The 27709-nt window shown below is 42.9% G+C and overlaps 1 protein-coding gene across 2 annotated transcripts in view; it reads left to right on the forward strand.

The window, feature by feature from the left end:
• Gabrg3 (gamma-aminobutyric acid type A receptor subunit gamma3) overlaps window positions 1–27709 on the forward strand; it is a 580888-nt gene that overhangs the window by 338297 nt on the left and 214882 nt on the right. For both annotated transcript variants that reach the window (XM_040733265.1, XM_040733266.1), the window contains 2 exons: window positions 19905–20125; window positions 21540–21622. In XM_040733265.1, the coding sequence (XP_040589199.1) occupies window positions 19905–20125; window positions 21540–21622 (304 nt within the window). The remainder of the gene's footprint in view (window positions 1–19904; window positions 20126–21539; window positions 21623–27709) is intronic.

Genomic DNA, 27709 nt, shown 5'->3' on the forward strand with positions numbered 1-27709 from the left:
GGCAAATAGAAATTTTGTATTCTGCCACATTGTTGAATGTGTTGATGGTGGCTAGAAGTTGTTGATAGGATGTGTGGAATCTCTCTTATAGAACATCACATCACCTGCAAATAGTGATAATCTGACTTATTTTCTTATTTGAATCTCTTTAATATCTTTTTCTTGCCTAATTTTCCTAGCTAGTGCTTTGGCACTATACTAAAAAGAAGTAGCCTTTACTTCCATGTGCTACTGAGTAACATGTTATGTCCTTTGGTGTCTGGGTGGGATATTCTATAGATATCTGTTAGGTCCATTTTATATATAATTTCATTAAATATCGATGTTTCAATGTATATTTCTATGCATATTTCTCGTCAATTGGGGAAAGTGGGGTATTGAAATCAACTACTAATTATGTTAGTTGTAATCTGTGTCTTCAATTCCAGTAGTAATCATTTTATGAAATTGGGTGCACCATAATTAGGTGCATATATGTTTATGGCTGTAATTAATTTTTTATTAATTGTTTTATTGATCAGAATGAAGTTCCCTTCCTTATCTCTTCTGATTAGTTTTGGTTTGAATTACATTTTGTCAAATATTAGATAGCAAATTTTTCTTGCTACCTAGTCTCATTTGTTTTTGCTTAGAATAATTTCTCCTTTCATAACTTCAAGGTGGTGCCTATCTATAGAGCTGAGTTTCTTGCAGACAGTGGAAAAAAAAAGATGGCTTTCATTCTTAATCCATTCAGATACCCTGTGTCTTTTGATTAGAGGGTTGAAGCTATTAGTAGTTAAATTCATTGTGGAAGAGTGTGTGTTGAATGCATCCATGTTGTTGCTTCATGCCATTTGTGCTTACTCATCAGATTATTGTTTTCTCACTGGAATGTATTGTTTATGCTTATTCAACTCCATTCTAAAATTGTTTCCAGTATTCTTTACATCCTGCTTTTGTTATAGAAGGTTTTTCTTTATCCTTCATCGATGACAGACAGTTTTGGTAGTTATACTAGTCTAGCTTCACATTCACAGTCATTTAGAACGTGCAGTATATTGTCCTAGGCTTCTTTTTTACATTTTCAAACTTTCTGTTAAGAAATCAGCTGTTACTTTGATATGTGTCCTTTTATATGGCTTGTGTTTTTTTCTCTTACAACTTTCAGTGTTCTTTTTTGTATATTTAATGTTTTAACATGCTGTAGGTACATTCTTGTTTGGTTTTTGTTTTCTTGGTGTTCTGAGTGCTGTTTATAAACATATATGGACATGTCTTTTCTTAGTTTGAGGATGGTTTCTTGTGTGATCTTGTAGGTGATGTGGGTTATATTTGATCTGGGATTCCTTTCTGTCATTTATGCATACAATCCGCCATTTGGTCTTTCATGCTGTTCCATACTTTCTGTATGCTCATTTCCTTTTATTTTCAATTTTTCATGTTCTTTCCTTGTGTAGACTAATTTCTATCCTTTATCTTTGAGTCCTAATTTTTTGTTTTCCACTTGATTCATTCTACTCATAAAGATTTTTGTGTTTTTAAATTCAATTTTCATCTCAGAGTGAGATCTCTTTCATGCTTCTATAGTTTTTATTGACTTTTGTTTTTAAATTTTTAATTGTCTTTGTCATTTCTTTAAGCATTATGTTTGTGTTTTCTTGAGCATTATTCTAGCCTTTACTATCTTCAAATTCAATGGGCTGTCTTTAATCTCCTGGAATTCTTTGGTGAAGTTTATGAAGTTTTAACTTCTGTGTCCTGAGGTTGAATAGGTAATTCCATCTGGATAACATTTTTATAGGACCGATGTGTTTGGGATGGATTTCAACCTTTCATATTGTGGTCTTTTAAATGAAATGCCTCCCTTATGTCTTGGGCATTTAAATACATTGTCCATGGTTGGTGGTGGTTTGGGGAGAATTAGGAGGTGTGACCTTTCTGAAGGAAGTATGTCAGTGGCGGTAGCCTTTGGGTTTCAAGAGATGTGTAGCATTCAAGTGAGCCTGCTCTGATTGTACTCTGTGAATTGATATCTGAGCACTTAGCTGCTGCTCCAGCACCATGCCTGCCTGCTTTCCATTGTGGTGGTCTCATCTTTGTGGAACTATGAGATGACAAGAAACGGTATGTGTAAGAACAACTTCTATAATAAGATGCCTTGGCCATGGTGCTTTATCTCAGCAATAGAAACCCTAAGACAGACATTAGTTCCACAAAGAAGGATATTGCTGTGAAGAGCCTGGCCATGTTGGTTTAAAGAAGACCATGGCAATACCTTGAGACTTCAGACTACAAAGTATTATAGATAGTTTGAATAATGTAAGCAGGAATTGAGACCACCTAGTAAGAGCTTGAAAGACAGTAGAGCTGGAAGCCATGCAGATTGTAGAGTCCTATTTCAACTGACGTTCAGACTCAGGAATCTCTTTTAGAAAAGTATAAAGCAAATAGATGGGATGGGATACAGGTAGATTAGTATATCTTCTTGTGAACAATTTTTAGCAACTGTTAGCTATAGGCAACTTACGTTGTTACAGATTCTTTTATATTGAAACTTATGTAAAATTAATTTTGTGTTTCTGTCTTGAAGAGTTTGTTGATCTTAGTACCTGTGCCAAGTGTTCTGTTCAGAAAGTTTTTCCCTGTGCCAATGAGTTTAAGGTTATTCCTCACTTTCTCTTCTATCAGATTCAGGTAATTAGTTTTATGTTGAGGTCCTTGGTCCATTTGAAGTTGGGTTTTGTGCAGGGTGACAAATACGGGACTATGTGCATTCATCTAGTTTGACCAGCACCATTTGCTGATGACGCTGGGTGTTTCCTGAGTGTATTTCTGGTTTCTTTTTGGGGGGGTTGGTTCAAGATAGGGTTTCTCTGTGGGTTTGGGGGCTTAAACTAGCATTTGTAGACCAGGCTAATCTGGAACTCACAGAGATCCACTTGCCTCTGCCTCCCGAGTGCTTGGATCAAAGGCATGCACCACCAGCCAGGCATTTCTGGTCTCTTAATAAAAAAAGAAAACCTGGTGTGCAGGCTTATATGTTTCTTGTGATATTTTGGCAGAGATTATAACTGCTTTCTTCCGTGTACTGAAAAATTTGTCTGGGTCTATGCCAATATTGCTTCATTCAAGTGATTACTAGTAATCTCTCCTATGCAAATCTACAGTGAAAAAGAGCAAATGTGTTAGAAAGAAATATGAAATATACAACTTAAAGAGGAAAAGGACATTGATAAGTTTAGTATCAGAGCCAGGGATTGTACTGGAAGAGAGGTTGTAAATGTAGGAAGAGGGTAACTCCACACTGGAAGAAGGGGAAGGATGCCTCAGGGCAAGACCCCATCAGGCTAAGAGTCTATAAAGAGAAACAATCTACGAAACCAATAAAAGCTGCTGCAAATATAATTCAAGGGAGCCAGGTTCCATCCCAAGCTGCCAGCTAAACTTGGCAGTGTTATATTCACATGGTGCTAGCTTTAGTGTCATGAAGTATACAAGAGTAATGGGATCATGGGATCTTTTTTCCGGTTTCAGAGGGTTTCTGAGACAAGACAGCCTATGTCGGGGAGCCCTCACATGAAAGCAAGGAAAGGGCAAGAGGTCGTGAGAGGCCATTAAATGTTACTGTGAAAATGGAACCTAAATTGCATTTGGAGACTCCAAGATATTGGAGATGCCAGAGCTGTGAGACATCTCAAGGAGAGATACACACACAGAGGGGAACCAGGCCAAGAGAGAGATGTGTCTTACAGGGCAGCAGAGCTGGAAGGACGGAGCCACCCAGGCTCTTTACGGTTAGACATAGCGCCATAGGATTTGGAGTTTGCCCTGCTGGGATCCAGTCTTGCTTTGGTTGAGTATTTTCTCACTGTGCTCTGTTTCCTCCCTTTTGGAATGCTGGTGTATATTCTGGGTCATTGTGCATTGGAAGTATATAATTTCCTGTGATTTTACAGGGGTTTACAATTAAAAGATTAGTTTGCATCTCTGACTAAATAAAACTTGGGACTTTAGTCTTTAAGAGGCTGTGAAAGGCTATGGGGACTTGAAGTTAGACTACATTGGTTTTGTTTCATGATATAGCTGGGATTCAGGGAGTAGGATGTGGGAGCTTGATGATTTGTCTCTCACCACTCTCAAGCATCTGAATATTTAGTCCCCTGTTGGTAGCTGTTTGGGGAGAATTAGGAGCTCCAGCCTTGCTGAAGGAAATATGTCACTGTAGGTGGGATTTGAGGTTTCAGAAGACATGGAACATTCAAGTTAGCCTTCTCTGATTTCTGTTTGTCCATTGAGATGTGAGCCCTTAGCTTCTGCTCCAGCACCACACCTACCTGCCTCCCTCTAAGCTTCCCACTGTGATGGTCATGGACTCTTATGCCTTTGGACCTGTAAGCCCCAAATAGCTCTTCCTTCTGCAAGTTGCCTCTATCATGATTTGTCATCATAGAAATAAAAACCATAGCTAAGACCCTGGTTGGTTTTGGTTTTGAAATGAGACTTGGATATGCAGACTTCTTTTGTTTGTTGGGTGTCTGATGTAGACACAGACAGATGGTCTACAGGATAAATATCTTGACCCAAGCCTGGAGGTTAGGGGATTGATAGTGTGGGCCAGGCTCCTGGGACTGGTACGGAGCACTTGATGTTAGAACCCTTGCTCTATTGGAGGGTCACAGTGAGCTCAGGTGGGTTAGAATTAAGAGGTTGAACTCTAGAGCACAAGACATGTGCCCCAGTTTGGGAACGGAGAATGGATATGGTGTGGTTTGAGGCAAGGTGAGGTCTGACCATGCTGTCCATTTTGTACAGTTATTTGTTTTAGATAACCACATGGTGAAGGTGCTTAAAGGTGTCAATCCTTACCTTGCTGAGCAGACCACCCCTCCAGAAATGGGCAGCTTCCCGCAGTGGAAAGATGATGGCCAGGCTGTACACAGACATATGACTTGTCATCTTTTAAAAACAAAGCCTAGCTGGCCCCTCCCAACAGCAAAGGATTCTTCCGATCACCTTGCAGAGCTAGAACCCAGACAGCCACCAACCAGACCACACCTTGACCTATACTCATTAGTTTCACAGGTCTCTTTCCCTTGCCAAGATCTCTATCTATATATTAAGCTCATGTCAGCTGCAGGATGACAGACTGGCAGTCACTGGATCCCTTGATCAGTTCTCCCAAATGTGTCCACATTAACAACATTCCATCACTCAGATTCCGCCATCACTTGCCACTTTGTTTGGTGTGTTAGACAGATGACTGAGCCCGGCCTGTGGCTCCTTAAGCAGGGTTTCTAGTCTGGGTCTCAGGTCACATTGTCTCATTAATTCGTCTTCAACCTAGTTGTCTTGGACTTTGGCCTGTGTTGGAACTCAACCAAATGTCTGTAACTACTTCCAGTGGACCTGGGAGGTGAGAACAAGGGGCTTCCTGGATAGAGGATGCAGATTCTGTCTTTCTGGGCTACAAGAAGCAGAGCACCATGCTATGGAGCCTTTGGAAGTAGGGACTTAAGTGACAGTGGAATGAACAATGGGCAGCAGCTAGCTGCTCAGGGCCATCCATATTTTGCGTAAGGCAGTAGACAGGCTGCAGCTGAACAAAAATCCCTGACAGCCCTAAAAGACAAGACAGCAGAAACATTATTTCAGGGCTCTCCATAATCCACACGCTTTGATTGCAACTCCCAAATCTGCAGAGGAGGAGCCAGAGTGGAATAGAAACAGACCCTGAATCCAGTTCCCCAACGGGAGAGACACAGATACTGAGAAAGAGCAGATAAAGCTGTCCTCCTGGCCTCACCCTCCCTGAGGAAATGAGGGGATAATGGGGGGTGTTGGGGGGAGGGCACGGGAGGAGGGGAGGGAAAGGGAGAGGGACCTGGAACTGATTTGTGAAGCAACCTTGTTTCTTATCTAAATTTAAACTGAAAAATAAATAAATAAATAAATAAATGAATAAAAAGCTGTCCTCCTATGCAGAGAACACAGTTGGCCTTCTCTATCTGTGTGTTTACTGTCTATGGGCCTAGGAGCCTTGGGTTAAATTCTTGCGGCAAACAGTGCAGTATAGCAACTACTTGGATAGTATTTGCATAATACTATATACTATAAGTCACACACACACAAACATACACACAAACACATTTACACACAAACATGCTCATATACACTTATACATATGTGCAATGCACACACATGAGCACATGGATATACACAACACACACAAACACATACACATACACACACACACTTTTTAAGTCTCTTGAGCTGGTCCAGCTCATCCAGGTACACAAAATGAAGAATCTGCCATTCAGGAAAACCCAGGACGCTTCACTGAGAATGATCTAGGTACAGCCCCCAGGGCAAGGGCTCTCTTCTCTTCTCCTTTCATCTCTCCAGTCTAGATCAATTGCAACAGGGGCCTTGGCATGCCCAAAATAGATCTCTCAGGTAGCTCCCTTGACTGACCTGCCTCATCCCGTCCCTACTTCTCAGAGTGACCCTTTCTCTAGGGGCGGGTTTGAAAGATGAATAGCCTCGGTCATCTATTTGTAATTTGTGAGAGGAACCAGGGCTTCCAATGTCCTTGACCCTTCATATGTGGATTGTAGCTCCTTCCTAGGGGAAGGGCTAGCAAGCAAGGGTCTTTCCTGAAGGACTGCCTGGTGGGTTATACCTGAAGGTAGACTTCAGGCAAGAAGCAAATGACTCTGGACAGCAACTTAAATACATACCAAAAGAATCAACAGTGCTAATAAGGGCATTATGCAGTCATGAAGCCAGTGTCATTCTGTATCTCTTTTCCTTTTACTGGCTTAAAACAGCACCCATATTGAATAGTGTCGTGGTAACGTATAGAACTGTAATGTGCAACAACAAGGAGGAAGACAAAGAGGAGTAGAACCGGAACTGAGTGAGCTTATGGACAACCGAGGCTGATGGGACTCCCAAGAGTGGAAATGGAAGTGGTGACTAGGTTGGTGGGTTTAGCCAACTGACAGATACAAATGCATGCTTACCCTTCTTTCTCCCTTCCCATGGGAAAAGATGAGTTTTGACATTAGTATCTCAATGTCAAAGATTGGTAGAAGGCACAAATAGAAGATTCAGAAGCAAAGAAAGTATCATGTTGACCAATAGGTGCAATAAATAATGTTCAGCATGTTTATCTGCTAGAGAAATGAAAATTAAAACCAGATTGACCTACGACCTCTGACTTATTTTTTCTAAAAAAGGGGGATTAAAAATAAATACTGATGACAACAGCAAAGACATTTGGCAATGTGGGATGGCAGAAATTTAGCTCAGAGCTGTTAGAAATGCAAAATCATGCACTTGCAAAAGGAAAGGGCTCGACAGGTTTGTATACATTTAAATGTGCTGTACAATGTGATTCTAGAGCCCATTTCTGGATATTCATATCAGAGAAAAATGAAAACATTCCCACATAAAAACTTGTGAATTAATATTTATAAATGCTCTATTCATAATTGCTTGTGCTGGTTTCAATGAGAATGCCCCCATAGACTCATAAATTAGAATGTTCAGTTACCAGAGAGTACCACTGTTTGACAATGTCACCTTGTTGGAATAGGTGTGTCCTTGGTGGAGAAGGTGTGTCCATAGAGGTGGGCTTTGATGTTTCAAAAGCTTAAACCAGGCCCAGTATCTCCCTCTCCCTCTCCCTCCCCCCTCCCTCCCCCTTCCCTCCCTTTCTCTCTCTCTCCACTCCTTCTCTCCTTCCCTACCTCCCCCCTTTATCTCTCCTCCTCCCTCCCTCTCTGCTTACTGAGTATTGGGATGGAAAACATTTTCTCTAGTACCATGCCTTCCTACCTGCTGCCATGCTCCCCAGAATAATAGACTAACCTTCTAAAACTATAAGCAAGCTTCCCAATTAAATTCTTTCTTTTAGTTAGTGTAATGGTCATGGTGTCTGTGGTGTTTTGAATAAGAGTAATCCCTGTAGGTTCCTATGTTTGAATGCTTAGGGAATGGCATTATTTGAAAAGATGAAAAGGTATGGCCTTGTTGGAGGAAATGTGTCACTGAAGATGGGCTTTGAGGTTTCAAAAGCCCAAAGCAAAACCACTGGCTCTCTCTTTCTGCTGCCCGTGGATCCAGATGTAAAACTCTTCAGCTTCCTCTCAGGCATCATGTCTGCCTGCATGCTGTCATGCTTCTTGCCTTGATGATAATGGACTAGACCTATGAAACTATAAGCAAGACCCAATTAAATGCTTTCCTTTATAAGATCTGCCTTGGACGAGGTGTCCCTTCACAGCAATAGAACAGTAGCTAAGACATTGTTAAAAGCTGAATAATACTCAGTAACCTTCAAACTTGGATATAGCCCTTTGATGAAAGAATACTTAATTAGAATAGGAATTTCCGATACATACAACGGGTGGGAAGAATGGCTGAGGCATTCTGCTGGGTGAAAGGAAGCAGATTCAAAAGCATTGAGAAGTCCTCCTCAGAAGAAAACTTCACAAGATTGCAAAGATGAAGGACTGGGGGCTGGTGGCGAGGAGGGTGGCTATGGGAATGACAAGTGTTTTGCGTATTGAATATGCTGATAGCTACACAAATACATACATATGTTTAAAATCTATAAAACCCATGGTGCATCAATTGGAAAGCAGAAGGAAGATTCAATAGTAGTGCCTTCAATGGCATCTAAAGTAACGAATACCCAGGGAAGAACTGACCAAGAAGCATATGCCATGCTCTGCAAGCCATTGCTGAGAGAAACTGAAAGAGAGTTCAGCACAGCCTTCTGTATTCACCAGTTCCCTAAGCTGCCTCTGGTGAACCAACGTGGGGCTGCATAACTGCACATGGGGGTATACGTCACATTTTTGATGAAGTCCCATGGTCACAGTCACTGAGAGGAGCTAGCAAGCCCTGTCAGCACGTGGAACGCCCTATTCATCGTGAGGAGGATCCAGAGTGGGAGGACCCTGTGAGGATGGAGAGGACTCCATAAAAAAAGGGGGAGGACCTTGTCAGCGTAGAAAACCCTTGTAATAAGCATTTTAGCAGCTACTGTGGGCCTCAGCACACCTTCACTCAGTCAGCCAGGTCTTAAGTCTTCCCTGATGCATGCACTAACGTTCAGAGAGCAGGCATGCCCCTGGCAATGAAATGACAGGGAGACATTCAGGAACCACCTGACTAGGTACTCAGGCACCGCGAGGCTGGGCACAAGGACGGGTGAATTTTTTAAATGGAAAACCCGGACCTACAGACGCTGCACTTGAGAACAAACGTCGCAAAGCCTTTGGTCAGCTTTGGATTTTGCTTTGGTGTGTTCCATCCCATTTCTCAAGGGCATTTGACTTCGGAGTGTTTTTATGGGCCTGTCTCCTGTGTGTGTGTGTGTGTGTGTGTTAGTTGGCTATGGCAGCTGACATAGTACTGCAGCCCGGTACCAGTCACTGAGTTCTTCACCTCTGATTCTGATGTCAGTGTGTGATCAAGTGCCTGTTCCTGGGCCCTGTGACTTAGAGGAGACAGGATCCTTCTCGTTCTGACTGGATCTACTCACACTGACAATACCCTCATCTCCCCCCTTTTTTAATGGAGTCTTATCCATTCTGACAGAGTCCTCTCCACTCTGACGGAGTTCTCTGTAGGCTGACGAACCCGGTCTCACTCTGACCTGCTCTTACAACATGACAGCATTTTCCCCACTAATCTGACAGAATTTTCTCTACTCTACTTGCCCTCTCTGTTAAGGACTGCTGATGTGCCCACCCCTCTCTTCTCCCCTTCGTAGGTTTGGGGGGAGTTGGTCTGTGCACATCGCCCGTCTCCTGAACTTGGCTGATGCCATTTGTCCCAAGACACCCCACCCTCTGCCTAAATGTTATCCATGTCTCTTGGGGGACCAGCACCATGTCTAGTGCGGATGATGAAGTAGATGATATGCTTTCAGTAACAGAGGATTCGGGAGACTGGAAAGGAAGTCTAGCTGTGGGCGCCCAAGCTCAAGGGTAGCTAAGGTACATGAGGAGGGCACAGAGTCCCCTGAGGTAGGGTGACTGCAAGATGGAGGAGTGCAGCTGAGACTCAAGCCACCATAGCAGGTTTGAGGAAATAGCTCTGAAAATAACGTACATCATGACAAGAAGAAATGAAAAAGGCTTTGTCTCATATTATCTGGAAATTTCCCAATTAGTGATGGCGACTATCTCTGATAACTGGGTGTCTTGTGATGATGATTTTATAAAGAAAACCTGACCCAGCGGCTTTTAATTTTTCTTCTAGGCTTCCTCCTCACTTTCGTTTCTCCCAGCCCTTCTCCTCTCTTGTTTCTTCCTTTCCTTTTCCCTTTAAAGAGAGGGTGTTGCTGGGCTGTGATGTGCTGATCTCCCAGTCATACTCCAGCTCCTAAGCTTTTCTCTCTCCCCCCACCCCATGTCTGTGTGAGCATGCTAAACAATGTGGTGCTTATGGGGAGCTGCTGTGGGGCAGAAAGACTCTGCTGGGCTCACTAGTGGTGAGTGTGCCCAGCAGCCATGGGCGAGAAGAGAGAAAACTAGGAGGGGACCTGATTTTTTAGTCTCTCAGAAGTTACAGATGGGTATTATTAAGAAGCATGGTTTTTCTTCTGTTTTGTCAGGCTGCTCCACGTGGTGCAGAGTTCCCAGCTCATGTTGGCATCATTAAGTCCTCTATTGCTAACACAAAGAGAAGCACAGGACCTCCACCAGCACAGGGGTGTACACAGGGAGGGTTCTGAGCAATTCCACCGTTACATTTGGTAGAATTTCAGACACGTTTCCTTCATTGCCAGTTATGAATTGTGTAAAATGCTGTTTATTTTTAGAAAGAATTTATAGGAGTGCTTTTTTTTCTTCCCCCTCGGTGGAAACGATGGATGATTAATGCCATTACAAAGAAAGTTTATGAGAGAAAGAGAAAACATTTCCCTGTGGGTGGGAGTGTTGCCCCAACACTTAGTCAAATGTAGACACAATAAAACACATGCATTACTCAGCACTACTTACTCTTAACCGGAAGCCGGTGGCAAGATTTCAGAATGGAGAGCAGGTTGCCCACCCTTCCCACAGAAGGACACTGTGGGCTGCTCCTTTCTGCTACAGGAAACTAGTGTGAGTTTGGACTAGCTCCTGCTTCTTCAGCCTCTGCCTCGTGGATAGTTCATGAATAATCCTCACACAATTCACACATGCTAAAGTTCCTGTAAGGCACAGAAGATGGTCCACATGGAGCCATTCCGCCACAACCTCGCAAAAGCAAGACACAGAGATATGAAATAGGAGATCAGTTTGAGCAGTTGCAAGTTAAGTCTAAGCTAGGGTGTAGAAACCCAGATGTTTAGAGATGAAAGGGTGCTGGGATTTAATCAGACCCAGTGCCCCCATTTCTCAGATGAGGAAACCAAGGCTGAGGAAGGCAGGAGATACTAATGCAGGTAGTTTTTAAACATAGTGGAAGAAGACACTCTGTTCTGGGTCTCTTTTCACAGATGGCATGAAGTCATACCTTGAAATGATACCTACTCCCTCCCTCCCAGTCATGCCCAGAAAGGGTACTTTCCACAGAGAATCGGGGGGCTCAGTGGCTGCGTAAGAATTAATGTTCTAGGCCTTTCCTGGAAGTGCGCTTGCCTCCTGGTCCAGAATGCATCATTCACTAAAAGCAGTGTTTAGGAGCACTTCCTCCCTTGTACAATTTCAAGCCTTCCCTTTAAACCGTCAAAAGAAGAGAAGATGCACACAGAGCGTCGATGGGGATGGGAATCAGGGATCAGGAAAATAATCTGCTGAGAGAACCGTGGGCTGTTCTGTCTGTTCCAATGCAGTAAAACACCCATTAGAGGAAGGGTTAATTGGGCCATGAGAGTTCAAAGTAACTTCGACATACGAAGTAACTCCGGTGGGATTCTCCAAATTTCAGTTCTCCCACTGCAGTGGGATTTAAATAAATAGGTGAGCTTTGAGCAGAAGGTGGATACCGTTTCTGGATGGGCTCTCAGACAGCTCTCACTTGTACCTTGACAGTGTTTAGAGATGACGGCACAGAGCCACGCCTCTCTGCCAACACATACAGTAGCCAGGTGAGCAAGTGGCTCCTGAGAGCCATTAAACCTAGCCTTCTCTGCTGGCAGCAGAGCTGGCCGCCTTGACACTGGTGGCCTATCAAGGACCCCAGTCTTCCTTGGGAGACATCGCTAGTCTCTTCTTGTCCCTTAACTCGGAAAGACAATGTTGAAAGAAAGGAGTTAGTAGTCATACGCATCTGTGTATGCCAGTCTGGCTACTCATAGATCATACTTCAGTGTGTCGAGCATGTTCTCTGTTCAGTTGAGCCGTTTTTACTCACAAACCGTCCCTCATACCGGGTCCTGACATCTGAGGGAAACAGGGTACCTGCCTCATCCAGTCTGTTCCAAAGTGACGTTGCAGTAGTCACTGTCATATTGCTGTGAAGAGACATCGTGACCGAGGCAACTCTGACAAAGTATTTAATTGAGGTTGTGCTTATAGTTTCAGAGGGTTCATCCATCGTCACCATGACAGGGAGCATGGTGGTGGGCAGGCAGCCAGGCAGGCAGCCATGGTGCTGGAGAAGTCCTGATCCATGGGAGCAAGGAGAGAGGGAGGGAGGGAGAAAGAGACAGAGATGGGGGGGCAGAGACTGACTGGACATGATGTGAGCTTTTACATTTCAAAGCCCCTAGTGACTTACCCCTTCCAACAAGGCCATACTGATTCCAACAAGCCCCCCTCCCAATTCTTCTGAAACATCTCATCAACTAAGCACACAAATATAAGAGCCTATGTGGGGGGCGATCTCACTCAAAACTCCAAGGGTTGTTTTTTGTGTTTGCTGTACCTTCTATTGTGATCTTGACTAGCTCCTATCAGCATGGGCCACTGAACACCTAAGTCTCCTTCTCCATGAGGCCCTCCTATGTCTGTCAACACCACATCCCAGGGAAATGGCCTGGGAAACACTGCTCGTACTGTGTCAAGCTTTTGTTGTGTGCAGAGCTTTCATCTGTGTGAGTTCTCGGGGCTTCCAAGAAGGCTCTGCAAGTGCTCCCTTCCAGTGGCATACACCACACTCCCACGTCTCACCTAATGATAAATGAAGTGACCATGTCTGTATCTCAGAGGAAGGAAGTTCATTTGCTTGAAGGAAGAGAGATGCACTACTTGGCAACAGTCTAGTGAGTGCTGTGTGCTGTATCCAGCTGGTATGTATTCCTTCTCTCCATCAAAGAAAGAAAAAAAGACTTCCCTATCTTCCAAGGGAGACAAAAGCAAAAGCTCAGCTCTTTCCACACCAGAGGTCAAGTTTACGTTTTCAGATGACTCTGTGCATCTACGGCCACTGCACCAAGCTTCATCCAACTTCAGAGAAAACACATTTTTGAAAGAGTCATGTATGGTTGTGAAAGGCAATATCTGGATTTGCTGTGTTCTGGGTACTTTCTTGATTCTGGTAGAATGGTGCAGTTACGTAGACCCACCACAGTGTGATCAGTATTGTACTCTTCCAGTGTCCTCTGGGGCTCATTGCCAGGCACTGGTCTCCTTGGCCCCATTCGGGAACTATGAACCCATGGTGCATGTGTCTGAAGAATAAAAAATATCCCAGTTTTTTTCTCGTCGTTATTTCCTGAAGACCTTCTTACCCTACCCTTAGACTGTATTCGGCATTCTGAGCCATCTAGACGTGCATAGACACATGCAAGAGGAAGGGCAGAGGTGATGAATGCACTTTGCCATGCTGTGGACCAGATGAGCACCTACAGATTTTTCTGTGTGAGCAGTGTTAGAATTAGTCCTCTGCAGGAACAGCCGCACTAACCCAGCCCACGATGACTTTTATTGACCTGTGAGCCAAAAATGGCAATTTTCTAAGCTTCTCCCACCTCACAGTATGCACACTGAGATAGAAAGGGCCACAATATAGCAGTTCAGCCACTATCACGTGAAGGCACTAGGAGGGCTGTGTCACCAGGTTTCCTGGGTACCGGATGGTATGCCCTTGGGTAGGACTCTTGAGTATTACTTCCTCGTTGGCTCTTGATTCCATTGTTGAGAATTCTTTTTCTTTTCAATCAACCCATTTGATCATTAAAGTGGACAATGGAGAGTCATCATCCTTTGTCTCCATGTGGCTGTCTTCCCATGAAAGATTGGAATGCACAGATAGAGCTACATCTTACTTACAGGGTCTATTTGCAGAAATCCTTAAAACTTAGCTTCTTAATAGCCTACCTAGTGCCCAGCTATGCCGGCAGTTTCTTTCTCCATGTGGCACTGAGATGACAAGTATGTGTTTGCCGTTGTTCCTCCCACATGCTTCACTTTCTTTTTGTTTTTATTGAAAATTACTCATAGCAAACCTGATGGTGTGTGTGTGTGTGTGTGTGTGTGTGTGTGTGTGTGTGTGTGTGTGCATGCGTGCACGGGCATCTCGGGTATGTATATATTCATATCTAAAGAACTACTTGGGATACCCAAGTCCATATGGATATTAGTCCCTAACACAAAATTCTCTAACACATGCAGCCTAAGCAATGTCCCTCCCCCACATCCCGCATAGCTTCAGTCCCCTCTGAGTGACTCATAATATCAATGCGCTACAGATGCTGTGTATTTTCAGTAGAGGTTCAGCATTTTCCACCATGCTTGGTCAAATTTCAGGTTGTGGACCTTCAGGTAAGGAGGATAGACTACAGTTACCAAAGCTGTGCCAGTTTTCAGTGAAGGATCCACACTTCACTTAAATCCTTTTTCCTTGAGAGTTTCCAGAGAGCCACTAAAGCCCCCTCAATGGTTCCAGTGGCGGGATATGCTATTGCTACATAGCTGGTTCTCAGGCTACAGGAAGATCTGGATGACTCTGCCCTGATTGGTTGGGGGTCGTTGCTGTTGTCTACCCTTCCGGACTATCTGTTGGATTTCTCTTCTCTCTTTTACAGCTACGTCCCAACTCCCTGCTTCCATTCTGGGAGAACTCTTTTCCCATGATAAGATTCTAAGCACAGTCATGGCACTCAATATGTGCTAATTAATCTTCCCACCTCTGCACAAAGAGCTGTGTGCTCATTAGACTTTCATTCTGCCTTGTCACTGGCCAGATTTGATGTGTTGAACCTATACTTGTCACCAAGCTGCTAGCTTTCAGTACCAAGTTCATGACTTCGGTGTCAGTCAGTGTTTCTTTTCTTCTATTGAAAATGGGATTTTATTTTTTTTCATATAATATATTCTGGTTGCAATTCACTTCTCCCTCCTTCTCCCAGTTCTGCTCCACCTCTCTCCCCATCTGGATGCACCCCCTTTTTACCTCTCCTCAGAGAACAAATAGTCATCTAAAGAAAAATAATGAAATAAGATAAAACAGAAGCCAAAAAAATTGGAGTATGACAAAATAAACAGAAGCAAAGTCGCCTCCCCTAGTTTCATCTGTTTACATATGACTTTCATTTTTATTAACTCTGCAGTACTATTCTGTTGTATAAATGCACCGTATTTTCTTTACCCATTGATCTAATGACAGACATCCAGGTTGTTTCCAGTTTCAGGCTATAATGAGCATAGCAGCAACGAACATGGTTGTGCAAGTGTCTCTGTGATAGAATGCAGCATCCTTTGAGTATGTGACCAAGAGTGGTATAGATGGATCTTGAGGTAGATGGATTGCTTTCTTCCTGAAGAATTGCCTCACTGACTTTCATGGTGACTGTACAAGTGGGCTCATTCCTTCCAGCGGTGGATGAGTGTTGTCTTTGTCCTGCATCTCCATCACCATTACCTACTGTCATTTATTTTATTGATCTTGACCATTCTGACTGATGTAAGATGAAATATCAGAGTAGTTTTGATTTGCCTTTCCCTGGTGACTAAGGATACTGAATGTTTCTTTAAGTGCTTCTCAGCCATTTGAGCTTCCTCCTTTGAGAGTTCTGTTTAGATTCAATTTAGATTTTAAACTGAGCTATTTTTCATGCCCAGTTTTTGTGACTTCTTTATATATTTTTGATATATAAGGATATATATATATCAGATGTATAGTTGGTAAAAATATTTTCCCATTCTGTAGCCTGCTGCTTTGTCTAAATAACAGTGTGATTTTCAGTCTCATGAAGTCCCAGTTATTTGATTTTTTGTTTGCTTGCTTTTGTTTTTAGAGTCAGGGTTTCTTTTTATCTTTTTTTATTTAAATTAGAAACAAGCTTGCTTCACATGTCAATCCCAGATTCCTTTCCCTCCCTTCCTTGTCCACCACCCACAAACCCCCAAATCCCCTACCCAATCTCCACTCAGCTCCCCAGGGAGAGTGAGGCCCTCCATGGGGGATCTCCAGAGTCTGTCATTTCATCCAGAGCAGGGCTTAGGCCCTCCGGCATGTGTCCAGACTGAGAGAACATCCCTCAATGTGGCATGGGCACCCAAAGTCCATTTATATGCCAGGGATAAATACTGATCTAGTACCTGAGGCCCCATAGATTGCCAAGTCCTCCTCACTGACACCCACATTCAGGGGGTCTGGATCAGTCCCATGCTGGCCTCTCAGTCTTCAGTCTGGGGTCCAAGAGCTCCCCCTTGTTCAGGTCAGCTGCCTCTGTGGGCTTCACCAGCCCGGTCTTGATCACTTTGCTCATCACTCCTCCCTCTCTGCCACTGGGTTCCAGGAATTTAGTTCAGTGTTTAGCTGTGGGTGTCTGCCTAGGCTTCTATCAGCCACTGGATGAAGGTTCTAGGATGGCATATAAGGTAACCATCAAACTCATTATCAGAGAAGGGTAACTGCTTAGATTGACAGTTGGTGTCATCCTTGTAGATCTCTGGAAATCTCCCTAGTGTCAGCTCTCTCCTCAAACCTATGATGAGTCCCTCTATTATGGTATCTCTCATCCTGCTCTCCTTTCTTCTTCACCCGACTCAACCTTCCTGCTCCCCCATGTCCTCCTCTCCCCTCCTCTCCTCCCCCTCTCTTTTTCTCAGCTCCCTCTCCCCTCCCTCAATGCTCCCAACCTGCTCAGGAGATCTTGTCCCTTTCCCCTTCTCCAGGGGGCCATATATATCTCTCTTGGTGTCCTCCCTGTTTCCAAGTAGAGTCAGGGTTTCTATGTGTATCCCTAACTGTCTTGGAACTTTCTTTGTAGACCAGGTTGGCCTTGGACTCAGAGATCCACCTGCCTTTGCCTCCCAAGTGATGGTATGGAAAGCATGTGCTAACCATGCCTTGTGAGGCCCCATTTTTATAATTTTGCTCTTTGTGCTTGCACTCTGGGTGTTCTGTTCAGAAAGTCTTTTCCTGTGTCAATGTGTATAAGACTGTTTTCGATGTTTTTCCTCTGTCAGATTCAGTAGATCTGGCCTTATTCTGAGGTTTTTGATCCATTTGGAGTTGAACTTTGTGCTGGGTGATAAGTATGGATCTGTTTGGATTCTTCTACCTGTAGTCATCCAGTTTGTTATTCTTATTTTTTGAGCACCTTTTTTATATCAGTGAGAATATAAGAGAATATATGAACAGGAATAGAACATACACACACACATTTATTTACTCACTTCCATCTCTTATTCTGCTTTGTGTACTTCTGTGTTGGGGCCAGGCTGTTAGACACATATATTTTGTAGGCAGCAGCCATTAATCCATAAGGGAACGTTTGGAAGATGTATGGGAAACACAGAGACTTTTGAGAAGGACCATCAGTTTGTTGGGGTATCACAACCCTTATAGGTTGTGAGGTGACATTGAATTGAGTCTTCTGTGGAAGTTTCCTGGTCAATTTTCCTCATGGCTGCTCAAGAGCTGACATAAAACTCAGCCTCTGTGCTGTGAACTCCTCCTTCTCTGAAGGTGAAAGCCTAGACACTTCTCTGCCTTGTTTCCTGTTTCTAGATTGTCATACCACAAACTGTGTTATACGTGAAAAATAGATGTTTTCTCGTGCCACATTTCTGGAAGTTGGATGCCCAAGGGCATGGTGTCTTATTGTTGAATCGTGACCCAATTGGTGGGAGGGGCACAGACTGCTGCCTTCAGTCTCTCTTCTTTTAATTACCAATTTCTGGAATGTATGTATGTATGTATGTATGTATGTATGTATATATATATATGTTACATTTTTGTTCATTTTATATCGCCTCCCCCTTCTCTCTCTCCGTAGTGGTCCTTTCCCGCCTCCCTCCCCCATCTGTCTCTACCCCTCACTGCACATAAATGTGGGCCCACATGGGGCACATTGTGCCTGTGGAGGTCACAATACAACTTTCAGGTATCCAAGCTCTCCTTACATCATGGGTTCCTTGGGCTCAATCTTAAACCTTCAGTCTTGCCTGGTGAAAGCCTTTCCTGCTGAGTTGTTTCACTGATCCATCTTCCTCTTCTTGAAAAGCTGTGGACTCCAGGATAGGGGCCTTACCTTCAAGACCTCATATAATTCCAATTATATTCCAGACACTAGACTCTCTAATGGAAATTTCCAACATGTGAACTTTCAAGGAATTCATACAAACATGCTTTGGGGTTCCTCTGAATGGAATCCAAACGTGTGTGTGTGTGTGTGTGTGTGTGTGTGTGTGTGCACGGGCACACGCGCGTGCATGCATGGTATTGTGACCCTAAAACACACTATTTTTGACCTTGAGATTTGTCTTATTTGACTGGAAAACATGCTCCCTGATGACCGTGACCTTTCCTGCATTCAAGTGCTGTTTCTCTGAGGGCTACAGGGCTTAGCGTGGCCAGTGTAACAGAGAAGTGGTAAGGAAAACATTAGTTAACAGACCACCAGCTGAACCCCCGGGGCCTTCTTTTCCTGGAAGCTCAATTGAAATGAGTATTACCTGGTTCCCTGGAAGCTGCTGAGTACATGCTCTGTAAAAGCATTGAAATCATATAACATCTAATGCATAGTGGTAACTATGAATGATCAAACTTCTGAGATCAGCTCGTAACGCCACTATTCCCAAGGCCGAGGTGGCTCTTCACAGTGTGGTTAGATGGGCGGGTCAGAGACACTCCTTGTGTTCTGTGGTGTTCTCAGCCCCGGCCCAGTCCTCTGATCACCACAGCAAAGTCATAGTGGGCCTGTGAACTCTGGAACAACAGCTTCTGACACTGGATCCTTGCCTGCGTGACCCTGACCACCACCACCTCCAACCTATGGTTAACATCAAGCTTGCCTTGGGTGCCTTTACACTACAGTTTGGTGCTTTTCATTTCTTGTACTTTGTCCTCCTAAGGCTGTGTTATTTGGGAAGACTGTCGAATAATGGTGTGTTACTTCAAGAGCTAGTATTTATAAATTATTGGCTCCCCATGCTCAGCATCCAGATTTCTTGTCCATCATTTCCTTTTCCTTTTTTTTTTACACATTTAGGAAGGGAACATTGTTTCTGTCAGTGCATACAACATCAGCTCCAAGTTATCATGCAAGGTGTCCAAGTTTAGGTTAGTTTAGGTTCTACACCACGCCCTGAAGTGTGTACTGCTTGCTCTTCAAGCCCCATGGGATCGTGTATTCTTATTACAACTTAAAGTTAGCAAAATATTGCATGAGATCCCACCAAGCTGTCTGCTGGTAATATCAATTAGTGTTCGTTGCATGCGAATACATTGATAAACTGCTACTCACAAAGGGAGGGTGGGAGGGTTGGTTATGGGAACGCAGAGGAAAACTAGACTTTTGACAAAGACAGCAAAGTATATTAAAGTTCAGTCTCCTTAAATCGTTGAAGCCCTGTGAAAGGGATGTGTCCTTACAAGGGGGAGAGGACTCAGAAACAGGACAAAGGTGACCAGTTCACGTCTCATGGGTTTCAGGTCACAATGCACCTGCCTGTCTCCTTTCTCAGGCTGAAAGGCTCTACAGTTTGACCACAGATTAAGGGGAAGTGTCTTTTTCTCTGTTTCAGGAATACCAAATTGATATATTTTTTGCTCAGACCTGGACAGACAGCCGCCTTCGATTCAACAGCACAATGAAAATACTTACTCTGAATAGCAACATGGTTGGCTTGATATGGATCCCAGACACCATCTTCAGAAACTCTAAGACAGCGGAGGCTCATTGGATCACCACACCTAACCAGCTCCTCAGAATCTGGAATGATGGGAAAATCCTTTACACATTAAGGTAAGATGCAGTATAGCTCAATTTTTTTGTTAAAAGTATTTTTTTTTATTTTAGAAGCACTCTTATTTGCATATCAATCCTCCCATTTCCTCACCCTCCCATCCTCCCATGCTCCCCACAGATTCCCCCAATCGACCCCACACCCACTCCCCAGGGATAGTAAGGCCCTCCACGGGGGACCATCAGAGTACATAAGTGGACTTTTTATTAATGGAATCTAAGGTAGTATTACTTTGAATGTCTATGTGAACTTCCCAGGACATTGGCTTCCAAACATGGTACTACCTTTGTCTAGAAAAATACGTTAATTATTTTGCAAGTTACATCACAGGAGCTAGGAAAAGGGGCCCTTAAAAGAGGCCTCACCATAGAACTCAGAACCCCATGTGAAAAGTCTGCCTCTTTAAAAGAAAAGGGAAAAGATTAAGGGGCCTCAAGCAGGTGATCAGTTTACCTACACCATTTCAGGTTTTAGATACCTAGGCATCTGCCTGTGTCTCCTTTACTGGGCTAAAAGGCATCTCAGATTGACCATAAATTAAGGAAAAACAACTTCCTTTGAGGCACACTGCTCTCCCCAGGCTCCCTTAAAGCATCTCTTCCTCATAGCTTCCAACATGATCCTTCATTCCATATTCATTATAGAGATGTTATTCATGAGTGATCATGGCACCGAGGAGAAAAATGTGATCCCTACAGCTAAAGTTTCCACAGTAGACACATACTGAAATCAAAAGGGAACGTCCAAGGGAAGGAGTTTCCAGACAGGGACTGACAGAAAGAACAACGAAGAGTCAGTCACAGCAGGGACGTTTGGGGATGCAATGGACAGAAATTACTGCAGGCTTCTCATCAGTCGCAAAGGGCGAGGGAAGAGACCTCAGAAGAGGAGCTGATCCTCAGAACAGTACTGAGCCGGGCTGGTCCTAGATCCACGATAAGAATGTTGACACACAGAGAACATGAAATGTGCTCACGTGATACCATTTCCGCCTGCCTGGGGCAACAGTGGGAGGTTCCCAAGGATGCATTCCATGGACGGATATGACCTAATACCTCTGTGATCCAACACACCAGTTTCAAGTGGAAGGATTTTCCTCAAACAAATTGAAATAGTGGATTAGAAAAACGACAGCTGGATTTTTCTCCCCCCGCTGTGACTTGGCTTATGTTTCTAGGCATGGCTGGAGTTTTCCTAGAATTCCCTCTGCTACTAATAGTTAAAAACAAAAAGGATTAGCACAGTAAGAGAGCAATCCGGAGGGCTACACTTAGTGAACCAGAGTGAGGGGGTCAGCGTGTCCTGGCTTTACACGCGATGCACCTCGTGTGGGCGAGCACCTGCTGTGTGACGTCTTACCTGTCTTGGAGGCCTTGGCCATGCTCACGCTGCTGACACTGGTCTTTTTCCTAGGCTCACCATCAACGCAGAGTGCCAGCTGCAGCTGCACAACTTCCCCATGGACGCGCACGCCTGCCCCTTGACTTTCTCCAGCTGTGAGTACCCAGGGGCTTCCTACCTGGTTGGGAGCTCTGGGTGGGGCAGGATCTGGCTGGGCCGCATCGGGTTTCCAATGTATGGCCCTATTGTTGGTGACTCTGCTGTTTTACTAGGCAACCAGAGAAAACCATAATGGTTGTGTCTTTGGCCACCGGGGTGGTTTTACTCTAGACTTCCTTGCACAGAACATTGCAGAGCGGGTAACTTGGATGGAGGAGCGAGTGACTCTGTTACTGAGGATGGTACTGAAGGACTCAGAGGTTGATGGTGCATTCACACACACACACACACACACACACACACACACACACACGCAAGGAGACTGATACTAATGAGCTGTCCTTATTTTTTGCAGTCTTTTGCCGCATATTTTCAGGTTAGCATTTTAAAGATTTGCCTTTTAATGAAGAAGGTCAGATCCTCCCTTTGGATGTACTTATACCTCTCCTGGAACAGATGCTGATTGAGGTGGATGATTCCTAACACGAGTGCATGAGCACATCCACAAGGAAATATCAAATATCAGATGCATTAGCTAACTTACAAAGCTTTTAAGTAAAGGTCAATATGGAAATGCACCTATTGAATTTATGGTGGTTTATTTTAAATGTATTAATCACAAGTATTACATATGTATGCAAGACCCACAAACATTTAAATAACTGTATTAGCATTCTTTAAAACCGAATAGAAAGTATGCCTAGCAAGTCAGAGGGAGTCCTAGGCAGGCAGACTGTGACATCTGGGGACAGACACACTTTAGAATTGACTTTAAGTTCAGAAAACTCCAAGGTGCAGCACAGAATTTCACTGACCTCTTAGACTTGGTAAAGAAAATGATCTCTTGTAAAGAACAGTTATTAACTAGCTGAATCTAAACTTACCGTATGTGTCGATGGCACAAATGACTGGTGTCCAGCTTGAATGTGCATGCCTGTAGTGTGGTAAAGTTACATACAGATCCCTTTGGGCAGCTGTTGTCTCTATTTAAAAGTCGGAGTGTGGCATACTCTGCAGCCGTATGTGTCGCTGACCGGCTGCTTCTGCTGCTCTTTGCAATACGTCGATATGCCGTTACCGCATCTATTGAGTTTGTAATTTAAGTGATCATTTTATACTAATAGGCTTTCCATTTGCTCCTTTTTCTAGTCTCATACTCAATTTTGGATTCCTTTACCAAATTTTCAATGACTTCTCTTTTGAAAGAGTTTCAAAACATTCATCTCCGCAGGAGACATTTGTGCAGTTTGTCGCTGAATCACTTGTTAATTTGAATTAATGTTTCTTAGGACCTCCTCCAGGAATTTCTTTGTGAATTTATTGATGCCATATGCTTTCTAAGCATGCATTGAACTAATTAAATTTGCACCCATCTTCACATCTTTGCAAGTGATTCCCCTTCCCTCCCGAGGTAATTATGGATCTGGTTTGTATCACTGTAAGTTAGGTGCCTGGTCCATAATTCCATAGTCAGTGTCTGGTCTCTGTTACTCAGTATGTCATTGTGAGTCATACATGTTGGACATTAGTTAGTGGTTCGCTTTTTCTATCACTTTAAAGTTTAATCCAGAGAAGCTGGGTTATACATATGGTGTGAACTTAAGCCTATACATTCTTGCAATTTCAAGCTCGAGAATCTAAATCTGCAAGTTAAAAAAACCACTTTTCCTCTTGCATTCCTTCATAGGCAAGGATGGATAGGAGTCTCCTTTTAGAGTCTTCAAGACACCCCCAGCTGAGGGCTTTGCGTCTCTGCGGTCTTACCTTCTGCCAGGACCCGGCCTTGGGCCTGGTCTTCTTTCTTGTCTGGTTGGGATCCTCCAGGCTCACAGGCCAGCAGAGATGGCAGGGCTCCAAGTGCTCCATCTCAGGCATCGTCTTACAATCCTGTTTCTTCCACTGCCAGTTTCCCTCACACCCTCATGCTTTCTAAAGTTCTTTAACTATTTTGCGAAATCTTCTAAGTCTTCCATTCCAGAACAGGATTATCTGTGCCTGACATTTGCTCTGTTTCTAGAAAGAAAATAGATTAGAAATAAAGTAATTTGGTATATGTAAAGGATATATATATATATATATATATATATATATATATATATATATATATATATCCCTTCTGGAACTAGTTAGTAATTAGAATAAAATACCAGAAAGGCTGCTATAATCTCATGAAACTAGACATAATTAATTCTGTGTCTGGTATAGAACAGTTGTCGAAATTGATCACACCGAAAGTAAAAGATGAGTAGCATATATATATATATATAGTGTTAGAAAGAGGAGATTTGAAAAAAGATTTTTAAAAAATATTCTGTTAGTGTTGTTTTGACTTCCTGTTTTTATCTGCAAACCCACGAAGCTGGAATTACTGGTGGTTGTGAGCCACACCTTGTGGATTGTGGGAATTGGACATGGGTCTTCTGAAGAGCAGTAGTTACTGTCACTACAACCCCTATAGCCTCTGTCTTGAGGTTCTTCATAGAAAAAAGAGGTAAGAGACAAAATGAGTGTAGATTGATACTTCAAAGATTCTCTCTTTACAGTTATTCTGAATATAGTTTATTTCTCTTTTTTGTTTTGGTTTTCTTGGTTAAATATCAACATTATGAGAAAAAAAGCCTTTCTATCTGCTTGACTGACTGATCATGATATATTACCACCAATGTACTTTTGTGCTTTAATTTCTAGATATTGCGTGGCCTTTGAAATGCTGGTGGAGCTGATGTGCCCCAGCAACAATGTGCAAGTGCTTTGCAACTTACAGTGGGAACACGTCCAGATGGAGGCATTGTTAGGTTGAGAACACCCTAAATTGCAGATTTATTGAATGCAGCCGATGCACTGAGAGCCGCAACCGAGAAACAAAGTTTTCTTCGGTGCCTATTTTGCACCCTCAGTGATTACAGGGTTGGTTGTCTGCTTTGGATGCTGCTCAGAGTCACCAGAGAGACCCATGTGGAAACAACAGCCTCATGAAGTCCCATATGTTCAGAAAGGTGTTTTAAAATTGTGTATTGCTTTCACAGTATCCTAAGGTAGAAATAAGTTTGCCTCGCCATCATAAGAAATATTGGGCATGTGTGTGTGTGTGTGTGTGTGTGTGTGTGTGCATGTGTGTGTGTGTGTGCATGTGTGTGTGTGTGCGTGCGTGTGTGTGCGTGTGTGTGTGTGTGTGTGTGTGTGTGTGATGAGTACAGAGGGAAGCAACAGCAAGTGTGTGGAGTCAGTTCTCTCTTCCCTTTACATGAGTTCCTTTAATCCACTGATTATTTGTCTCATTGATCCTCTGTGCATTTTTTAACCACAATTTAAAAATGAAACAAACATAAATAGTCGTTCAGCCAAAGGTGATATTCAGAGGGAAAAGAAGCACCTACCGAAGTCACACATCATTAAAGTCAGTAAACACATGTTGGAATCAGGAAGAACTGTCACTACACATGATTAGAATGTCTGAAATACAGAGTAGAGGGTAAGAAGGTAGAAGACACTGGACATCCTGTTGATGCGAATCTAAACTGGCAGGAATAGAAAAGAATTTAGAAGTTTCTTCCAAAACTAAAATCATACTAGGAGAACTAGATGTTGTGTAGTTAGACATTTGACTCTGAGGAACAACATATATACTTGTGTAATCATGAAGACCTACCTATGGATATTCATGAAGACCTACTAATATGGACATTCAGAGCACTGTTGTTTTTCTTTCCTAGAGACAGATTCTCTGTGTAGGCCAAGTATGCCTTGAACTCATCTCCCTCAGCTTCTCAATGCTGCGCCTACGGGCATATACCAGCTATAATACCAATGCCTAGTAGAAAACCCTTTCATGTCTGTCAGGTCACAGACTGGTGAGAAAGTTGCTCTTAGATAATTAAGCTACCAAAATCAGCCCATTGTGCAACAAGCTCGTTGGCCTACCCTAGAATTTATGTTGAATGAAATCCCTAAGCCCACTCGTGTGTGGTCTTCAGTGACTGGGAAGTGCAAACCAAGGTAGAATAGTTGATTGAATCTAAAGAAACACAGGCTAAATAAATGGGAAGGCATCCTATTAGTGAACAAAACTCTTTAATTTTATTAAGATAATAATGCTCTTCAAAAAGTTAATACAAACCTTATGAAAACCCCCGCTAGATTTTGGACCCCAAATTGACAAGTTAGTGATAAACTCTTCAAAACGTTTGCAAAAGCTCCAGAATGGCCAAAATATTCTTTGTCAAAGAACAAATTTACATGCCTCATGCATGTGATTTCAAACCCACTAACGCACCTACAAAACCAAGACTGCATTGCTATTGTCAGAAAGATACACATACCATGAAATATAACTGAGAATTCTGAAATTTAGAAAATATGGTCATGGTCAATTAATGTTTGATAAAGGTATCATAATAATTCAGTGAGGCATGATGGCCTTTTCCACCGACAACATTGAGATGCTGGCATATGTATCTGCCAAGGAAGGGAACTGCAGTCAAAACTGACCTATGCAACCTTTGGAGGAAAATGAATGTGGTTCCTTGTGATTGTGGGTTAGCTCATGGTGGCTTGGCTCTGGAGCCAGAAATATGAACAACAAAGGAAAAAATAGACAAAGCGGGTGCCGTTGTGTTGAAAACGGTCACACCTCAAAGGACACCATCAAGATTATGAAAGGTCAGCCTCTAGAAAAAAGAGATAGCTGATGCTGCACATATGAAATCCCATTTGATAGGGAAACTGCACACCGGGTAGGAAATGGTATCTGGTTAGTCATACCAGGTGCACCGCTCTGCGCAGTTATGAGAAATTTCTGTAGAGGAAGGAATTGCAGGCCAGGAATTAATTCCTCCCCCTGTAACATTTGCATTCATCAAAACCCTCTGTTTGTTACATATGCTTTGTTTTCACCCGTAAGAAGAAGATACATATGCTCTAAAGTAGCAAATGTCAGTCAGCATTCCATGCCAGCCTCCAGGAGACATCAGGGAGTAGTGGGGGCTGTGACTGACTTCAGATTACAACTTTGAGGCAGTTGTTCTCCAATGTCAGCCAATTCCAGCAAAAACTGTGAGGTTGTGTCTCCTAGGAATGTCATGGGCTCTATCCATAAAGTCTCACCCACATGACTTCCTAAATATGAGCTGGACAAAGGTGAGGCCAACGGACATGCTAACATTCATGGAGAAGTCCCAAGAGGCACCCAAGGTTGCTAAGAGGGAAGAAATAGTCTTTTGCAGAGATGAGAACACCAACTGTTTGTCCAACACCAAATGGTCAGCCCTGAAGACCTACAAGTAACATTATGCGGACTGATTAGCTTGTGTTAACACATACAGGAATGTACATAAGTATATGTACATATAAATTTATGTATATATAAACACATATACACATATATTCTGAAATGTGTATTTAACAACAATTAAAGAAAAAAGAGAGCTTGGATTGCCATGTGAAGCAAGCTTGTTTTTAATTTAAATAAAAAAAGAATATTAAAAAAAAGAAAAAAGAGGTCAGGAATTTGGGAGAGAGCAAGGATGGGTATAGAGATGGAGGAACATGGAAATGATGTAATTATATAATAATTTCCAAAGTTGACAAAGTTAAGATTAAAAGTATTTTGCCAGGCCAATTCAATTTTCACAGAATACGATGTCCTGAGTTTTTCTAGAAATACTTTCAATATTTTTTTAATTGGCAACAAATTTAGGACTATTCAGTGCAGAAATACAACATTTTAAGCTCAAGAACTGGGTTCCCTCTTCCACACTCTGCCAGCCGGGTGTTCTCCATTCACTCACTGAGTAGTGTCATGGCTTCTAATTCCTCGTGTTGAGATGCACATTTCTAATTCTTTCACAATCTCTCAGGCCAGTGCTACCCTTAAAGACAAACTGCATGCCACACGTTTGCTTTGAGGTTTTACATGTTAGGGACAAGTGAAATCAGTTTTAACACTATGTTTTATTCATCTGTGTAAAAAAAACGTTATCATCTTGATAGGAAATTAACATGTAGGCATGGAGATGTTTTAATATACTAGGAAAAGGCTTGTGATTAAGAAATCTCAGAAAGCAGAGCCTTGTACCACTCATCCA

This window comes from Mesocricetus auratus, unplaced genomic scaffold (assembly GCF_017639785.1).
Source record: "Mesocricetus auratus isolate SY011 unplaced genomic scaffold, BCM_Maur_2.0 Super-Scaffold_100030, whole genome shotgun sequence".
Lineage (NCBI taxonomy): Eukaryota > Metazoa > Chordata > Mammalia > Rodentia > Cricetidae > Mesocricetus > Mesocricetus auratus.